An 18795-nucleotide genomic window follows, 5' to 3' on the forward strand; every position below is an offset into this window, starting at 1 on the left:
ATCTCTTTTTCTTTTTTTTTTTTTCTATTAGTTCTTTAATTTAATTCTCGATTCCGAAATTTTTTTTTCTCCGATTTTATTGGACAGTTAGGTCAGGAGTCAGCTCTCGGGGTCAATTGACCAAATTGCCCCTCGCCGGTTTAACCCGGTTTGTAAATAATCCAATATTTCTTCCGGCTCCCTGACCTAATTATTTGACTGACTTAACAGTTCTTTTTCGTGATTTTCTCTTTTCCACTGTGTTCATAAGGGTCCTAAGGACCGCAGCGTCACTTTTTACGGTTCGAAATTTGAGTTTAAAATGACTTCGTGATGCGTTCAGGAGGTCACTCATCGCTGTGACTCTCGGCTCGTTTAACCTCTTATGTTCTGTTTTTCTTATTTATAGTTAACTAATTAAATATTATTAATTATTTGTGTTTATGGCTTCTCAAGTTGTCTTAAGTGTGGCCCTAATCCCATTAATTGTCCGGACCGACACTGGTCACCGGAACAGTGAAATATACCAGGCTATGCAACGGGGGTGTTACATAATTTTCTTATCTACTTTTTCTAAAAACTATATAACGTTTACATATTTTAGAAATAGAAACCTCGAGTTACATTCGAGGGGAGTAAGATGAGAAAAGAATTTACAACACATAATATAAGAGTAGACAGAGAACACAGTCCCTATTTATGAATAAACAGACATTCAACCATATAAAGAGCAATCACATTAGTCTTTAGTCCATAACTATCCATCATGCATTATAATCAAATTAAAATGCATAACTAAATTTAATCATCCTCATTGTTGTTGTTGGTTTCAAGTGTAATTAAAATAATATTTCTAACAATTAGAAATATTAAATCAAAATATATAATGTTCCTCCCACTGAATAATTCTATTTAATTGTCTTGGAAACAATATCCTTTAATTAATAAATAATTTAATCACAATTAAATACCTATTAATTTAACAAAACAATTAAATCAAATTTTATACTACCCAATGCAATATATAATTTAGAAACAATTTTCTAATATTATATATATGTGAGTTAAACAATTTAATTCAATATCTAATCTAATTAGATAATTAAAATCTAAAACAATTTTAGATGCTCCATAATTTGCCATCAATTTTAGAAAACACATTTCCAAAATTGATATTGAATTAAACAATTTAATTCAATAAATTCCTTTATTTCAAATGCCCTAAATTAATTTTAGAAACTAATTTCCAAAATTAATATTAAATTAAACAATTTTAATTATCTTCCAATTGAACTAAAATAAAATCACAATTTTATTTATTTAAAAACCAAAAGTAGAATTAATTTTAATAAAATAATATTATGTAATTATTAATTTTAGTCAATAGGAAATTCTAGGGCAAAACTGGAATAAGGAAATCATAATGGCATAATTGCAAATTCTGCCAAAACAAGAATCTATTTACAGCCACATGACCGGTGGCAATTTTGTAAATAAATAGCAGTGACAATTTTGCAATTACAAGCAAAATTAATGGCAGTATTATACAGTGGCAAAACTGTAAATATCATGAAATAGAGGGGCAGCAGACTGCCCCTTTCTCCTTCCTCGTTCAGTTTGGTTTTCCAAAAAACCAGCAGCTCACACTTGAAACCACCAAGTGCAGCAGGTTCAGTAGCCATCACCAGCCATCTCCATGGCTGTTTTCGGCCGCAGGAGCGTCGTTGACACTGCCAGAACCAGCCAGCAGCAGCATCAAGCTACCATTCTCCTGTCGCACAACCAGCAGCTTCGCATGGCTTTGACAGCCATAAATCTACTGCTTTTAAGGCGGCTGGACGACGCATCGCCACCAGGAAGACCACCAGACGTCCAACATGCATTCCGGATGGTCCTTTGGCGCAGCCAATCTCCAACAAACGAGCTTCCTTGCTCGATCTGGAAGACCCTCAAATGGGTTTCAAAAAACAGAAAAAAAATTTTTTTTTCAGATTTTTCCTTTTTTAATTTTATGAGGAAAATTTCAAAATTATTTTGATTAAAATTAATTTTTATAGATTAAAATCTATAAGAAACAAAACCCAAATCTTCAAAATTTTCAGATCCAAATTTGAGCAGTGGGAAAAAAAATTTTGGAAGAAACAATATATAATCACATGAATTTAATACGCAAACTAACACCAACATCAACAAACTACGCCACAATTAATTAAAATGGCTCTGATACAACTGTTAGTAAGTATCAATTCTCAATTAAATAAGATCAACTTTTATTAAGTATGGAATGGTAATAATTAAAATTTTATTATTTAGCAAAATTACCTCAAACAGCTTGAGGAATTTTTCGATCACCGGACAAGGTTGTAGCAAACCACCAGCCGTCTAAATGTCCGGCCTTTGATGATATCCACACAGACCGATTGTGAGGAAATTCTCCAAGACACTCTTAGAGAATATTGGGAGTTTTGAGTGCTAGCTCCTTTCTTTTTCTTTCTTCACCTTTGAATGGAAGACAAGCTTCCATATTTATAGGGAATAACATTTTATAATTATAAATTTAACCCTTTAAATTTATTAATTATAAATTGACTCCTATAGGAATTATAATTCACACAATTAATTCATATAATTCTAGAAACTTTAAATTAAGTCTACACTCAATTATTAGGACATTAAGCAGTCTAAATAAAATTTATACTTCAGTCCTTAAGTCTCTAGAATTATTTTTATCAAGTCTAACTTGATAATTCAATTTAATTCCTCACTTACAGTCTTTATGTGTGTGACCCGTTAGGTTCCTAATATGTTGGCAACAAATATAATTAACTAGAATTAATACTTTAATTTTATCATCAATTCACAATTGATTAATTATATTTATAGATCATTATTGACATCTAATAATGTGTAACGACCACCCCTAATATTAGAACTTGTCAAAGTGGTTTGACTAACCTTTCTGTGATTAGTCTGTCAGTGTAATTAATATCCCTTCATCATAATATCTCGATTTATACATTAATGCATAGAATGTGTCTACTATATATAAATCATTTCTGTCCTCTCAGTATGATTGATTAATTAAATGAGATCTCAATTTTATTTTACCTTGCGCAAGGATTTAACAATCCATACTGGCCAAGAACAATTGAAATATTTTCCTTAATTACCTAAGGTGATGAATTCTATCTTGACAATTAAATATCTCCATATAGTTCATACTATATCTAACAGCTGTCACATTCGTTATCTTTATATAGAATGACATGTGAGCAGTATCAAAATACAGTAATTTCTATATAAAATAACTTAATATCTCAAGTCTAAGGATCATTTACACGACTGTCACGTGAGTCTTTCCATAGACACAGGTAAACTTTCATATGGAATTCTAGTGCGGGTCAGTTCAGTAAACTTGTCACCGCAAGCACTTACATGTTAGTTTTAGGTATCTCACATACCTTAACTTAATGAGAACTGCTGCTTCCTTTCATAAAAGAAAGAATGCAACGTGTACTGGTCTCAACAGTTATATCAATGTCCAATCTTGATATAACATTGACTAGGAAGTGATTACACTTGCAATTAACACATTGGCTGCAGTGCACATACACTAACAGGAGGAGCATAATCGTAGGTAGGGAATCCATCCGGCCAGGGATTAGATGGAATGTGATAGGTCCCTGCCAAATTTTAGAATTTCTACCGGCAGACCTCATGATAGTCCTATTCTTTATGTTGCTGATATTATTAATCCACACTCAAAGCAATGGGATTATAACATGTTGTATGCATCATTCTCTGTGGAGGAATGCAAGGAAATTCTAAAGATTCCTCTAGCGGAAAGAACTCAGGAAGCTGATCTGGTTTGGCACTTCGCAAAATTTGGATACCCTACAGTTTAAGTCAGTATATTTCTTTCTTAAAAAAACGTCGAGCTGCTTCTTTTGATGTTAGTTCCTCTTCAAATTCAGTAGCAACCTCACCCACTTTTTGGAATAATTTGTGAAAATTGCAGCTTCCCCCAAAGATTCGGAACTTCTTATGGCGTGCTTCTAACAATTCCTTGGCTACAAAAGTCAATCTGTTTCGACGAAATTGTGCCTCATCGCCTGTATGTCCCATCTGCAGCCATGATGAGGAAACTCTGGGGCATCTTATTTTCTTCTGTTCCCATGCTTCAGCAATTTGGTTTGGATCAAATCTAGGCTTCAGTCCTAGAAAGGAAGGGTTCGGTTCTTTTCTGGATTGGATGAAAAGTGTTATGGTGCTGGGAACTCCACATGATCAGTATAAATGCGCATGGCTAGCTTCTTAACATGGCGTATCTGGAAATCCAAAAACGAGGCTATCTTTAATGATATTCAACCCAACCCGATGATTACTATTAGGAAAGCCCAGAATGATTTTGAGGAGGGGACGAATGTTTCCATTTCGCAGCACCATTCTTGGCTATCATCTCCTACTCATGTAAGGTCTGATTATGGGCGTTGGAACCCTCCTCCAGCGGGAGTTATCAAGATATATACATATGCTTCTTTCAATTATGAGACATGTGAAGCAGGTTATGGGGTTGTTGCTAGGAATTCAGAAGATAGACTGTTAGATGGGTGTGCAGCGAAGTTCTCTTGCCTATCACCAAAAGCTGCAGAAGGGATAGCAGTAAGAGCTGCTCTGTTATTTGCTATTAGCAGAGGTTTCCCATTCTGTCACATCCATACAGATTCTAATCAAATTGTTCAGCTTATATTGACTCCGCTAGCTCCTATTCCTTGGGATTTAGCGGCTATCATTCATGAAATTAAAGATTTAATGCAGCTTCATCCTAGAATACAAGTTTTCTTCTCTCCAAGATCAGCAAATGAATGCTCAAGCTGGGTTGCAGTTAAAGCTAGGAATGGTTATATTGTAAGTGTTACATAATTATAGTAATTAACATAATTATAGGAGATTTGTGTAGCATAATTACAGTAATTATTATTTTTGTTTAAATTAGCTCATATTCTCATGTATAAATAGATTTAATATCTCTGTAAATAAAATACAGACAAATACAAAATTTTTTCCTTCATTACTTCTATTCTTTCTTCTTCTACCAGTAATGGGTGGAGTTCTAACCCCCCACTCCCCCCCCCCCCCCCCCTCCAACATCAACTTGTTTCTCTTCTACGGGAGGACTGTGTATGACTTCTTTCATGAATGATAGTATTTCTTCTGTTTATTTATATATATATATATATCATTAAAGAGATTTGAGGAGCATGAGTTTCTCGCATGCTATATGGCAGCATAAAATTTGCCAAAGAAATGGCATTTGCTTTCCTTTTTAGCGAAGCCATCTCTGTAACTAGAGAACGTCTGCTTCAACGAGGTTCAAAATTCAACGAAGCCAGGGATCAAATTCAATCTAACCTCACCAAATTTCCATTCAAAACTACCTTTATTCCCACAAAACAACCGAGTATCACACAAGCAACGCCCTTGTCTGACTTGGTTGAGGTATCTTAGGGGTTGTCCTGCCACAACATCTTCTCTTAAACTCATGGCTTAATGTGATGTTTACTGGGCTTCCTACCCGTGACCAGCAAATCTCATGGGCTTTCTTTGTAATAAATTTTTGAGAAAAGGTAAGTTTTAATCCTTTTAAAGGTATACTAAACAGTTAAATAAGTTTTTTAAAATGTTTCAAGTTCAATTAATTCTTTTAATTATTTAAAATAAATATATAAACCTAAAATTAACAAAAATTGGTTAATATTGAACTAAAATTGGCTCACATGATCACATGACTCACACCTTCCGTTTTCTCCATTTGTTTGCCGTCGTCCCATAATATTAATCCATCCTCTGTTTCCATTATTATACTCCAATGCCATGTTTGGATTAGAGAAAAATAAGAGAGGAAGGAAAATTATGAAGAAAAATAAAAATATTTTCCCTCAAATTATGAAGAAAAATAAAAATATTTTCCCTCCTCTCTTATTGGGGAATGAGGGGAAATTGAGAATGTTAGAAAATAAGGGTAAATTATAACAAATGAGTCATTATTCATTTCCTCTTTATTTTGGAGAGAAAATGAGTGGAAAATAAATAAAATTATCTTTTTATTCTTATAATTATTTATTTTAATTTCAAATAAAAAGGATAAAATAAATATTTTACTATTTAAAAAAAAATTTTCCCTACTTATTTTCCTACCTAATATCTAAATAAAGAGAGAAAAATAACTTTAAAATTATTTTTATTTTCCTTTCTTATTTTTCCTCCTTTATTTTCTTTCCCCTCTAACAAAGTTTTCAAACACAGTGTAAATGATTTCAGAGAGCAGTTTCCTTTCCCACCCGAAAATATGTAACATGAAACCTTGGTTGAATCATTGGGCATAATATATTAGCATTTCTATCTCCATCAGAGGCCGCCCAATCTCTCCAACAATTATAGACAATTTTCCAAATCCATTCTTTTGCAACGGATCCCACCATCATTCACAGGGTTCCATCGATGAAGGCATAATCAACTAGAAAGTTCGGATCAAAATATAGGCTTATGAAAGGATAGATATTCACAGTAAAGGGGAAGCCACTGTCACTCAAGAACTTGACAATGGTAAGCATGAGATCATGATATCCATTCATAAGTAAAATAGTTAAGTTGATCTTTTGGTAGCCCAAAGTGAATAACTTGAAATGCAGAACAACAATTACACATCCTCTAGCCTTTAGCGGCATTTTGTCAGCTACCAAAACACACACACACACACACACACACAAAAGCAACGAATCATTTAAAGCAAAAATACACAGAGCAAACCTTCCCCAGCCAAAATGATAGGATCTCTCATCAATTCCTTGGACAATTGACACTTGAACTCATCGAGACACCATCGCATTTAGCTTGATCGATGGTCTCTGTAAGGTAATCGTTGTCATTGACAATGGTCATGACAAGCCTTTAAAGTTCCTTCTTTAATTCAATGGGCTTGGCCATTATTATGGAATCTGAATGGAAGACACCAGTCTCGGCCATGAAAGAAAAAAAAAAAAGAAAAAACAGAGAGAGAATGAAGAAAAGGAATAATCTTTTCAGAGGAAGGTGTCAAGGTCGAGGATGGTGATACAGAGAATGAGAAGGAGGTGGAGAGTACTTTGTCTCATTCTCTCTCTTTTGCTTTTTTGTTTTTATTTTTATTTTTATTTTTATTTTTATTTAATATGCCAGAGTTACCCAATTTCCATTGATTTTAGACTTAAATGTTTTGTTTTAAATAGTTGAAGAATTTAATTGTAACTTGAAATACTTTAAAAGTTTATATAACTATTTGACATAATTTTAAAGTTAAAATATATCTTTTGTCTAAATTATTTGTGAATTTTATTTTTTTTAAATAAAAAAATTTAAATTAAAAAAATTAAATATTTTTATTTTAAACATAAAAATTGATAAAAAAAGAAATCAATTAAATCAAATTTTTGTCAAATTTTAGATTTCAAATGAGGGGTTATTAGATTTTGTGTGTTCTTAAATTCATTTCTTATATCCTAGAAAAATTTAAAAAATAAAAAAAAATATCATTTTCAAGTCATTGTTAAAATTGAGTACAAAAGTATGGTCAATACAGAATGTAAATTAGGAATTTTTTAGCCTAAATTCAATTCGTTATAGATTTAAAATACATAATATATGATATATTATAGGACTTATGTATTGAATACATAATTCCACGTATTTGTATCGAGTTTCCATTCATCCCAACCTCCATTGGCTTTGAATCTCCATTTTGATGATTATATAATAGATTATTAATTATAAAACAGTCAAATTAAATCAATTTTTTAAAAAAAAAAAATCTCAAATTACGTGAATTGATTCGAAAATATCTTAGTTTTTAATTATAAGTATTAAAAAAATATACATTATCTTAAAGAGATACAACTTTTTTCTTGTTTTTCCTTTTACCCCTTTTATGCATTTATTGTTGATTTAATTATTGTGGGTATTACTTTTATATTTTCTAATAAAAAGTGTCTATTAATTCAAATTATTGTTAAACCATTCTATCAAATAAATGTGATCTTTTAAAATAGTATAACATTTATGATTGAGAGTTCTACTAGCTAGAAAAGAAGTGAGACGTGAAATAATTTAAGAATCATATATAAATAGTATTTTAAGAGATTTTTTTTTTTCAGAAAAGATTTATTTTATTTTATAAAGTTAAATCATAATTTTTATTATTAATATTGTTAATTATATATGTTATATGATCGTGACGAAATTTATTTATGAAATAAAATTAACTCAATAGTATTATTTTATAAAAAAGTTTTTTTTTTATTGGGCCATATTCTTTTACTAATGAAAATTCTCAACCTCACAAATATTTTGATTAATCTATCATTGAGTGTTGAAATCCATTTAGCAGTCCACTTTTTTTTTTTCTTTTTAGTTTAATAATGGCTCAATGGATCGAATAATAATTGATGAGCTATACAATGAGAGGTAATCATCTTCTTTCTTATTATAAAGGTGAGTTATTTTATAATAAATAAATGAAAAAATTCGAACTCATATTTATTACTCTCTGCATCTTAAAAATGAAAGAAACTATTTTAGTGCTTATTTGATATTAAGCCAAAACTATTTTTTATATAAAAAATATCAATTTAAATGCTATTGAAAAAATTATTTGAAAAAAAATTATTTTACCATTTTATTATTTTAATAACTAAAATTTATAAAATTTAATTTTAAATAATTTTTAATACTCTCTAATTAATATATTTAAAAAAATATTTTTCTCAACTAGTTTAATATCAATTTCAACAGTAATATCATATTCTTATTTTATTGGGCTTTATAATTGATTGTTCACCTCTAAAGCTACCCTAAAAGGAAACAAAAACTTTCATAAAAGCAGACATCCAAATTAAAAAGAAAAAATCCACTAAAAGAAAATCCTCATTATGGTTAGTAATCGGTAAATGATCAAAGCAATTCCCATTAATTATTTACCATCTTATATTTTTTCATTTCAAGCTTCATAGCACAGCAAGTTGCAATATCATACCACATATTTACATTGAGCTAGCTGGCCACTATCCCTCGCAATCAATAAGGTTGAGGGCAAAAGTAGTTTAACCCCCGTTGATTATGGATTTACAAATATTAAATAACCGAAAATATGATAGAAAATCTCTAAACATCTTAATTAATATTTTTATATAAAAAATTTTCAATTAATAAACCAAAAAATGAAAATTATACAATGTGAAATTTGATGCTAAAAAGAAGTTTGACGTTTTCTTGGCGATCACAAACTTATATAAACAAGAAATCATACTGGAATTCATTGTTCTACATATTCTTTATATATGTTAAAGAAACATGTATAATATAAACAATAATATAATTCGTCGAAAAGATTAAACACAACAACAACCTGCTGCAATAATATAATATAAGAACAAGAGGAGAAGGAAGAATTTGGAGAAGAGATTGATGGAGAATTAGAGGAAATTACTTGCCCTTGTTATAGTATTTTCTTGATTTAGAACACTCCAGTACTTCTTTTAGAAACAGCATAGCTCATGCTTCTTGGAAATACATCAGTTTTGACCTTGATATCATCTTCAAAATCGCAAGGCTTTTCTTCATCGATTCTTCCAATACCAACACTACGACTCCTAGGCGTATAGTTTGTTATGGTATTTGGAGATTTTCGAGATTGAGATTGCTGTCTTTGAAGAAGATCCAACTGAACCCTACTGCTTAAACCTCTGGTGGAAGCAGCCCTTACAAGCTCTCTATAATCATCATCATGGTTGGTTGTTTTTGTTGAATTCACACTAAAACTCTTAGGCAAGTTATTCACTATTTGGCCTGTAGGGCAACCCGTGACTGTGCCATAACCGAGCCGATCGGAGTATTCTGTCATGCTTTTGATGTAAAAGTCCCTGGCCTTGGTCAAGATCCTAATGGGAGCCTTAATGAACTTGCTTAGTTTGCTTTGCTTGCTAGCCTTCTCGGTGGTGCCCATGCCTTCCCCAAGTTCAAGAAATTATTTAATCTTCTTTCTTTCGTCTATGTGATAGATGTAATGAAGATAAATGGAATGGGAAACAAGGAAAATGACTCAAAAGAATGGAGAAGATGCTTTGAAGGGAAATTTAGATAATGAAAGTTATCAGTATGGTTATAGCAAAGGATATGAATAGATGGGATATATATAATATTGTTGGCTTTGAAGTAGAATTATAGCGATAAGCCAAATGCATATCTTGTAATGCAGGAGTCAATATTCAAAATTTGATAATTTTTTAAATAATTTTCAAAATATTTATAATATATGACTAATGTTTAATTTTATTAGGTATCTCTTTGGAAGGTTTGGTATTGTATTTTGATTGTGATGGGTAAAGATAAAAAAAAGAAGATGAGAATTGCTTGTGGGTATTCCAAAATTAATGAAGGGTATTTGTAAAGTGGAAGGAGACCTACGAAGTGTTGGTCAAGTAGTAATGCGTACGTATTTATATCCCACGCTTAGACATAAATTCGAATAGTGGAACACCATTCATGAAGAGAACTTTAACACAATTGCATCTCAGCATAGAGAGATTATTCTTCCATCTAACGAGAGTTTTAACATAATTACACCTATAGAGAGATTATTCTTCTATCCACTGTAAAACAAGGTGGGGATACCCTGAATATTTAAAAAAAAAAATGGACCATGGAGGGAGTGAGGTATAGCATGGGCGTGGGTGACTTTGTCAAAGTAATTAAGGCCGGAGATTAAATTAAAATTATGATAATTAACAAGAAGACACAAAAGAAAATCCAATTTTATTATTATTATTATTATTATTAAAATGATCAAGAAGCGAGCCACTCAGGATGTGGTTGAATAGTTGTTTATTCCAATTTTGAACCAGCCTCTTGAGTGTACTCTAAAATTGTCAATTATAATTTACACCCAAATCAGTTTTCAAAGCTTGCTGGTTGCTTCCAACTTTCCAAGACTAAAGACTAACCAGTTTCTGATTATTTAATACATGTAATCGTTGAATTCTGATTGTAACTTTTAGATCTTTTTTTTTAATATTTTAAGCTATTATTTTACATATAATTATTTTTATAAGATATCTGATTGTTTAATTTAATTTTTAATCAAATTGTTCTTATTAATTTATTAATGAGAAACTTAAAGCTAATTATAAATAAGTAACTAATGTTTCCATTTTTTTTTATTTTTTTGTTGGTATAAATATTTCAAAAAAAGAAATTATAAAATATAAAATATTGTATTTAAAAATAAAATTGTATATGTCATTAATGATAATATGACATGTTAACAATTTTATTGATTGAATATTACTCATCAATTAATTAATAGTCATTAGCTATTAATTAATTAGCTAGGGGTAGCACCTATCGATTATATTAATAATTCAATGAAATGGGACCTCACTACCATTGTGAATACTTCAAACTAATTAATTAAATTAATCAAATTTAGGCAGCTGAATCCCATAATCTATGTCTTGCGTTTTCTATTGAATTGGAAATGCCATCCACTGGAAAGTGAAGAAGTTGAATAACATTTTTGAATGTTTAATTAATTTCTAATTAATGTAGCAAGGTTGTGAAAATTTAAACGTTACAACAAAGTTTAGTGCCTTGTTTTTCTTTTTTCTAAAAAAAAAATATATATATTTTTTTATTTGGATTTGATGGGATATGAAAAAACAAAATCACATACAAAATTAATATAGATGTGTGTGACTGTGTGTAAAAACTAGATATAGATAAAAATTTCTCCTCATATTTAATATTGAGAAATTCTGCTGACTAGAACTCACAGATATCTACATCTTTATGATAAAACTTTGAAGGCGAAACAATAGCTCCCCTCTAAAAAAGATAAGTAGAGAGGAAGAGTGCTCAAAAATTTTGATACATATAAAAATATCTATCGATAAATTGATGACACATTGGCATATGGTAACTGTCACTGTCGTATATCCAAAGCATCATGCCCATGTACAAAAGATAATGATCATTGCCTGTTCAGATAGAGAGATTACTTAACCCTTTTTTACAGATCAGTCATTAGACCACTCATAAATACCACCCTAGTGTCACTAAGACTGATGGTAGCACTTGAAGAAGGAATAAATGGGAAATTGAAGATTGAAAACTAAACAAGTGCATTAATGAGCCACACCATAAAGTACTGTGATGCACCGCCAATGTCATTATCACTAACAATATAATCGTCATAGTAATGACAGCAGGAACCTAGCACAATAGACAAATCCTGCATTCCACGCTATTAAAACTGCATACTACTATCTAATTCACTTCATTATTGATCCAATCGGCAGTATATAAAAACTTGATGGCTTCAAGGTAAAACATTCGAATTCTAATACTTAACTCTTTTAATTCTCTTTGTGAACAGTTCCCCTTGAGACTCTAACACCTTGCTATCTTGCAAGAAAACATATAGATTGTCTTCTACCAATCTAACCCGATCGGACGAAGTAATTAGCACTCGGACAGTACATATCCAAATCAAATACTCACCTGTATTCCTATCACATTACTTATACCCTTTTAAACACCATACGCAAGTCATTCATCTGTGATATTCTCAATAGTTTATATATATATACATATGTGTGTGTATGTATTCTATGTCATGACAAAAATTTGGATCAATAGTCATCACACAAATGCAGTATATAGATAATGACAAATTATTTATACGAATCTTATGAATTTTAATGAAGACAGTGACGGAAATTTAACATAATAATCAATCATATATAGCCTTTCATTTCAGAAATATTGGTAAACTTTCTGAATGCTTCACCACATCAAGTAACCCTTCCTTGAGTTATACTGATGATATGTTCAGAATATTAATACACAAACATCAAATCAATCCTTCATCATTTTGTGCCAAGATTTATCATTATTATTATTCCTTAATTTGCTGCAAACTTATCATTGACTTTAAAAATCGTATTAGTTTATTACGATTATTATAAATTAAATTAAAGTAATTCATAAAAATATATATTTAATTAGTCCTTACATTTTTAAAAAAATATATGTTTAGTCTTACTTTTTTTTTTAATTTTTTAGAGATGAAAAAACTAATTTTATTTAAGAATTGAAGGACTATAATGTTATTAAAAATGAAAAGCTAGGGCTAAAGTATGTGATATTTTAACTAAGAAACCAAAAGTGTTATGAAATTAAACAGTTGAAAACCATTTAATTCCATTTTTAAAATATAAGTATGAATATTTATAAATACCAATGAAGTTTAATGGTTAATTAAATATTTTGTTTAAGTTAAAAATATACTTATTACCGATTTAAGAATGTGTGTTTGTTAAAATATTTTAAGAATTTATAAGCACAGTTTATAAAAAAGAAAAAAATTAAAGGATCATTTTCTTTATATATATATATATATATATATATATATATATATATATATATATATATATATATATATATATATATATATATATATATATATCTCGCGTAATTTGTTTTCCTACAATAATTTAAATACATTATTTATATGAATTTTAGTAAATTTAAAAATTATTTCTATTAGAATTTTCTAAAAGAAAAAAAATATATTTCTATTAGTTTTTAATAAAATATTTATTTATTTAATTTAAAATTAAATTATATTATAATTTAATTAAATATATTTTGATAATATTATAGTAAAAAATTATGTTAATATAATTTGTTAGAGTTTCACATTAAAAAATAACAAGAAATTGAAAGTAAATATATAGCAAAGAGAGTTAGGTCAAATTAAATCATGCTAACAGTTTTCAGCACTACTCAAGTTAGAGAAAATTTCTCATGATATCAGAGTAAGTCACAATTTGAGACTAAAAAAAGTATAGTGGGCAGTGTTGCAATGAGTTAGACCCAGATGAAACTATGGGCTACTAAAAAGAATTAGCTCTATAGAGTCAAACCACAAAAAGAGGAGATGAAACTCAAGATGGGTCATTGCATGATTGGAAGTGAATATATAGCAAGAGAAAGCCATGCAAAATTGACTTAAATTATTTTGGTGGAGGCAATTTCAAACTTAAACAACTAAATCATATAGATAGTTTTCAGCACTCTTTAAGTTAAAGAAAATTTCTTATAATTTATTATTTAAAAATAATTTAATATTTTTAATTATTTTAATAATAAATATATTTATATATTAATTGTTATCAAATGTGTTAACTTCTAGTTAATTACTTATAAACACTTTAACAAAATATGTAATTTTTTATAATTTTAAATGCTTATAAACTCAATTTACTTTATAAGTACTGAGTGTTTATCAATTAATTTTTATAAATTATGTAGTAATAATAGATCCACTAAAACAATTAGATATGGCTAATGGCTTAGTTAACTCCTAACTTTGGAGAAAATGACTAATTAAATACAATTGTAAAATTGCTCAAACGTACACAAAAATGATTATCTAGCGGAGAAAAAAAATTGAATCCCATAATTTACCAATCTCAATCAAACCAAAATAGTCGGTGAATATTTAAATCATAGTGCTAAGTCAAACCAATTTGAACAAGAAACACTCTCATTATAACAATTACTTAAACCCCAATTCATGATTTAATTAAATCAGTGTGCTTCCTTTTGAAGGCATATATTCTTGATTGATAATTTAATTAAATATAAAATTCATAGTTTTATTTAACATATTCATCAAAATCATCAACAAGGAAAGGAATGTTTCAAAGCTGATTTTTAATAATATCCACAAAAAATATAATTAAATCTTATTGCATCAATAAAATTGATAGTATTCGTTTTCCTGATGGGTAATTAATTAAATGAAATGCTTTATCCACCTGATTTGGAAGATGAGATCATGATGATAGTTTCATTTGAAACTCGGCTGCTTATGCAATGATTTACAATAATTTGAGAAAAATAAAATGAATTTTCATTAAATGAATATAAAATAAAGATTTAAAGTGTAAGATTTATATTTTTACATAAACAAATTTAAAAAATAAATAATTTATATAAATATATACAAATATTAACTTATTTCCAATTACTTAAGGATTTGAAACCAACCTAATGGATGCTACCCAGTTAGTGGGTGTGACACCACGTCACTGCTCCATGCCCATTAATTTAGATGACTTTGGCAACCTAAATTTGAACCTAACTCACTGCTTACTTTAATTTAATGAAAGTTTAGTTTAGAAAATAAAATAAGGATAGAGTAGAGCCAGGCGTCAGTTGTATGACTGGTTGGCCAAGTGCTGCAGTGCCTTAGAAGAAAGAAGGGCAAATCAAAGGGCAAAGTTTTGTTAATTTCGCAATGTTGTTGTATTGGGGTATAATTATGTTTCATTCTAATTAGTATAATTAATTATAATTATAATGTTTAATTTTAATGATTTATATGAAAATATAAAAATAATAGTATTATATTTTAATTATTGTTATAATTATTTTATTTTATTTTAATTAATTATTATAATTATTATTTTAATTATGATAATTATAATTATTTTAGTTATTATAATTTTTAATTAATTATTTGAAATATAAACATATTATTTTTTATATTTTTATTTTAATTAATAATATAAAAATATAAAAATTAAAAAATCTCAATAAATTTACGAATAAAATTACTTTTAACAAGATAATTATTCATATTCTTATATTTTGATTTTCAAATTGAAAATAGGAATGGTAATTATGGTAATTCTCTTAATTATGAGAATCAAATTTTTTAATTTATTGAGATAAAAATAAAAAGAAATGAATTTTCAAACACTCACAAAGGGAATCATTTTTATTCTTGGATCGATTTTTACTGAGTGTGGTTTGGATCTTTTGCAGCGGATTTGAGGTTATTGAAATGGGTTTTCTTGATTTGCATGTTAAAGCTCCGGTCTCTGGCTTTATCATGCTTGGGTTTTCTTACAGCACCTGGGTTGCCGTGGGGAAGGTTTGCTGGTTTATGGAGGGTGGCCACTTATAAGGTGTGATGCGGTTCAGCCAACCTAGAAGGTATAAGTGAGTTTGTCGAAGAGTTTTCACTTTTCTAGCAACCAGTGCTAGCCTGCATGTTTATGTTCGCCACCATGGTCTTGAGCTCATCAGCACATTGCTCTTGGGCCCTTGTGGATTGCTTGTCACTAAAGTACATTATTTTGCGAGGAACCTCTTTCCAGTAGGCTTTAGCTGTGTTTGGTTCCCCTGTGCTTCTTCTTTGTTCATTGTCTCCTTGATCGGTTAACATGGGTGGTTTTTAGGACGGCTGTGCTTCCTCTTCTTTGTTTCGAATCTCCTGTTGTGGTCGGTTATCCAAGGCTATGGCTTGTGTTTAGGCCTTTAGCCTTTTCCCTTGCCCTGGTTTGGGCAGTCTTGAGGGCCCATTTTTTGCTCAAGCCTTGGGTTTTAGCTTTGGACTTTATGTGGCAAACTTGCTATGTTTCAAGTTAAGACGTGTTTAAAGATCGAGCCTAGGCTTTATGCTGTAATTATTGTACACTAGTTGGATCATCTTTTTGTTTTGGTCCCCAACCTCTTCTCAAACAGGGCGGGTCTGATCTGAAAATCTTAATTATCTTTTAACCGTGGCTGGGTTTTCAGAAGTATATTTTCTTGGCTGTTGAAGCCCTGATAATGGGTGGGCCGTTGTAGTCGCCTTGTACACAGACCAAAACAACACTAGAGTTTAACTAATGCTTTGATTGCTTTCGGCCTCTACTGCCTTTCTATTGTAAATGTAATTTGGCATCTTTGAAATAATTTTTTTTTTTATTATACATTCGTGTTTTAATTTTTTTTTAATATAATTTTTTATTAAATTTTATATGTAATATAATATTATAATATATTATCTTTTTTATCCAAATGGCTTAACCCGTGGCTCACGGAAGTCTTGGATGGCCACGATTTTTTTTTTTTTTTCAACGGATGGTCACGAGTTCCATGGTTTGCTCGTGCGCCTATCACATGCTGCAGAAAAGTACAGGAATCGGAGCGCCGATATTGACTGTTTCTTTCTTTCTTTCTTTCTTTCTTTTTTTTTTTTTTTTTTTTTTTTTTTTTTTTTTATTTTTCATTTTTTTTGGTTGTTAGGATATATTATAGAGCGCTGTCGAGATTTTTGAAATACACGTGTTGATCTTACATTTTTATATAAGAAAAGCTAAATTTTTTCTAAAAAAAATTTCAATAAAGATGCTATCAAATATTTTTTTGCTATAAAATTATAATAATTTTAAAATAAATAAATAAAAAACTCTCACACGAAATCACCTTATTTTCTACACTTTAAAGGGTAAAAAAATATCAACTGAACTCCTTCTAATTAATAAAGGGGCTAACTTAGTTGTTTAATTTCATGAATTTAATATTTCAATTATATTTAAAATAATATAATTTAGCCATATTAAATTAATATATAATAGTTGAATACATGTTTTTAGTACATATTATTATTGAAGAATTAAGGAAGTTCGATAATGCCTTAATTATAAAATGAGTCTAAAAGTTAATAATATATAAAATAATAGATAATATTTATTATAATGTAATCAAAATTATAATGTAATTATGATTACATTATATATTTAATTATAATTTAATAGAATGATGATGTATCAACTATATTTAAAAGTAATGAGAAGATTATTATATATAAAAATAAATGTAATTGTGATTAGTTATTTTAATTTCATTTATTTATTGTTAGCATTATCACCATCATCACTACTATTCGACAATTATTACTATCTTACCTTGCTATTCATCACCGCTGCCACAATTTTGTAATGCCTTGAAAAATTTTAAAATTTATTTATAATTATGAAATTTAATATTTTAATTGTTATTTCTTTCAAACATATTTTATGGAAGTATTTTGAAGTTTAATACTATTTCAAGTATTAAAGTAATAGTATTGTTAAATGAGATTTGTTATTATTATTATTGTTGTTGTTGTTGTAGTATTTTTATATGAAAACTTGATTTAAAATAATTAAAGTATATTTGTACCCTTTTGAAGAATTTTGGACCTAATTGAAAAGCTTACAAAAGTTCAAGGCTTAATATGTAATTAAAAGTAAAAAAAAAACCTCAAAACATAATGCAGCAGCTCTCCCCCCTCCCCATTCTCTTTCTCCTAGACACTCTCTCCCTCCTTTCCATTTCTCCTTTGGCGGTGAGGAATACCGATCCGGTGACCTCCCCCAGTGGCTCCAACGTTGATCAGCCTTCCTCTAGCAACCATGGACGCCGGCAAGAGCTCCCTCATCCGCTAGAATGAAGAGAGAGAGAGGACGATGTGCGTGATAGGAGTAGCACCTTCCAAGGCCATTTTCGGCCATCTCTGACGATGGGAGGACATGGGACGATGACAAAAAGCTTTTAGTAGCTCAAGGTTCTTCGTTCGACCAAGACACGCCGGTTTTAATGGAGTTTCCGGTGAGAATAGAGGAGAGAGAAAGTAGTGGCTGTGGCTTTCTGGCCATTTTCCCAACAATTCGATCGTCAGATTGATGATCCGAGACCACCAATGGACTCAGAGCAATGAAACCTGGACCGGTCCCGCTCTGATCGAATACCGTTTAAAAAAGGCGATCATCAAACAGTTCATATTACTTAGTGAGATTTTCGGCCATTTTTTATGCTTGTAAATTAAATATAATTATATGATAATTATTAATAATTTATGGGCTTCGTTTAGGTGTGATCGGATCGGCGATAGCTCACTAGCACTCG

General features: G+C 29.7%; 1 protein-coding gene across 1 annotated transcript; it reads right to left on the reverse strand.

The window, feature by feature from the left end:
* Positions 1–9526: 9526 nt before the first annotated feature.
* On the reverse strand, positions 9527–10015 carry LOC110666442 (uncharacterized). The gene has a single exon (XM_021826923.2). The coding sequence runs from the start codon at positions 10013–10015 to the stop codon at positions 9527–9529; it is 489 nt and encodes a 162-aa protein (XP_021682615.2).
* Between the last annotated feature and the right edge of the window lie 8780 nt (positions 10016–18795).

Source organism: Hevea brasiliensis, chromosome 7, assembly GCF_030052815.1.
Source record: "Hevea brasiliensis isolate MT/VB/25A 57/8 chromosome 7, ASM3005281v1, whole genome shotgun sequence".
Lineage (NCBI taxonomy): Eukaryota > Viridiplantae > Streptophyta > Magnoliopsida > Malpighiales > Euphorbiaceae > Hevea > Hevea brasiliensis.

Bases quoted from the DNA above. Each gene is read 5' to 3' on its own strand.
- LOC110666442 (XM_021826923.2), bottom strand. From the start codon at position 10,015: ATGGGCACCACCGAGAAGGCTAGCAAGCAAAGCAAACTAAGCAAGTTC.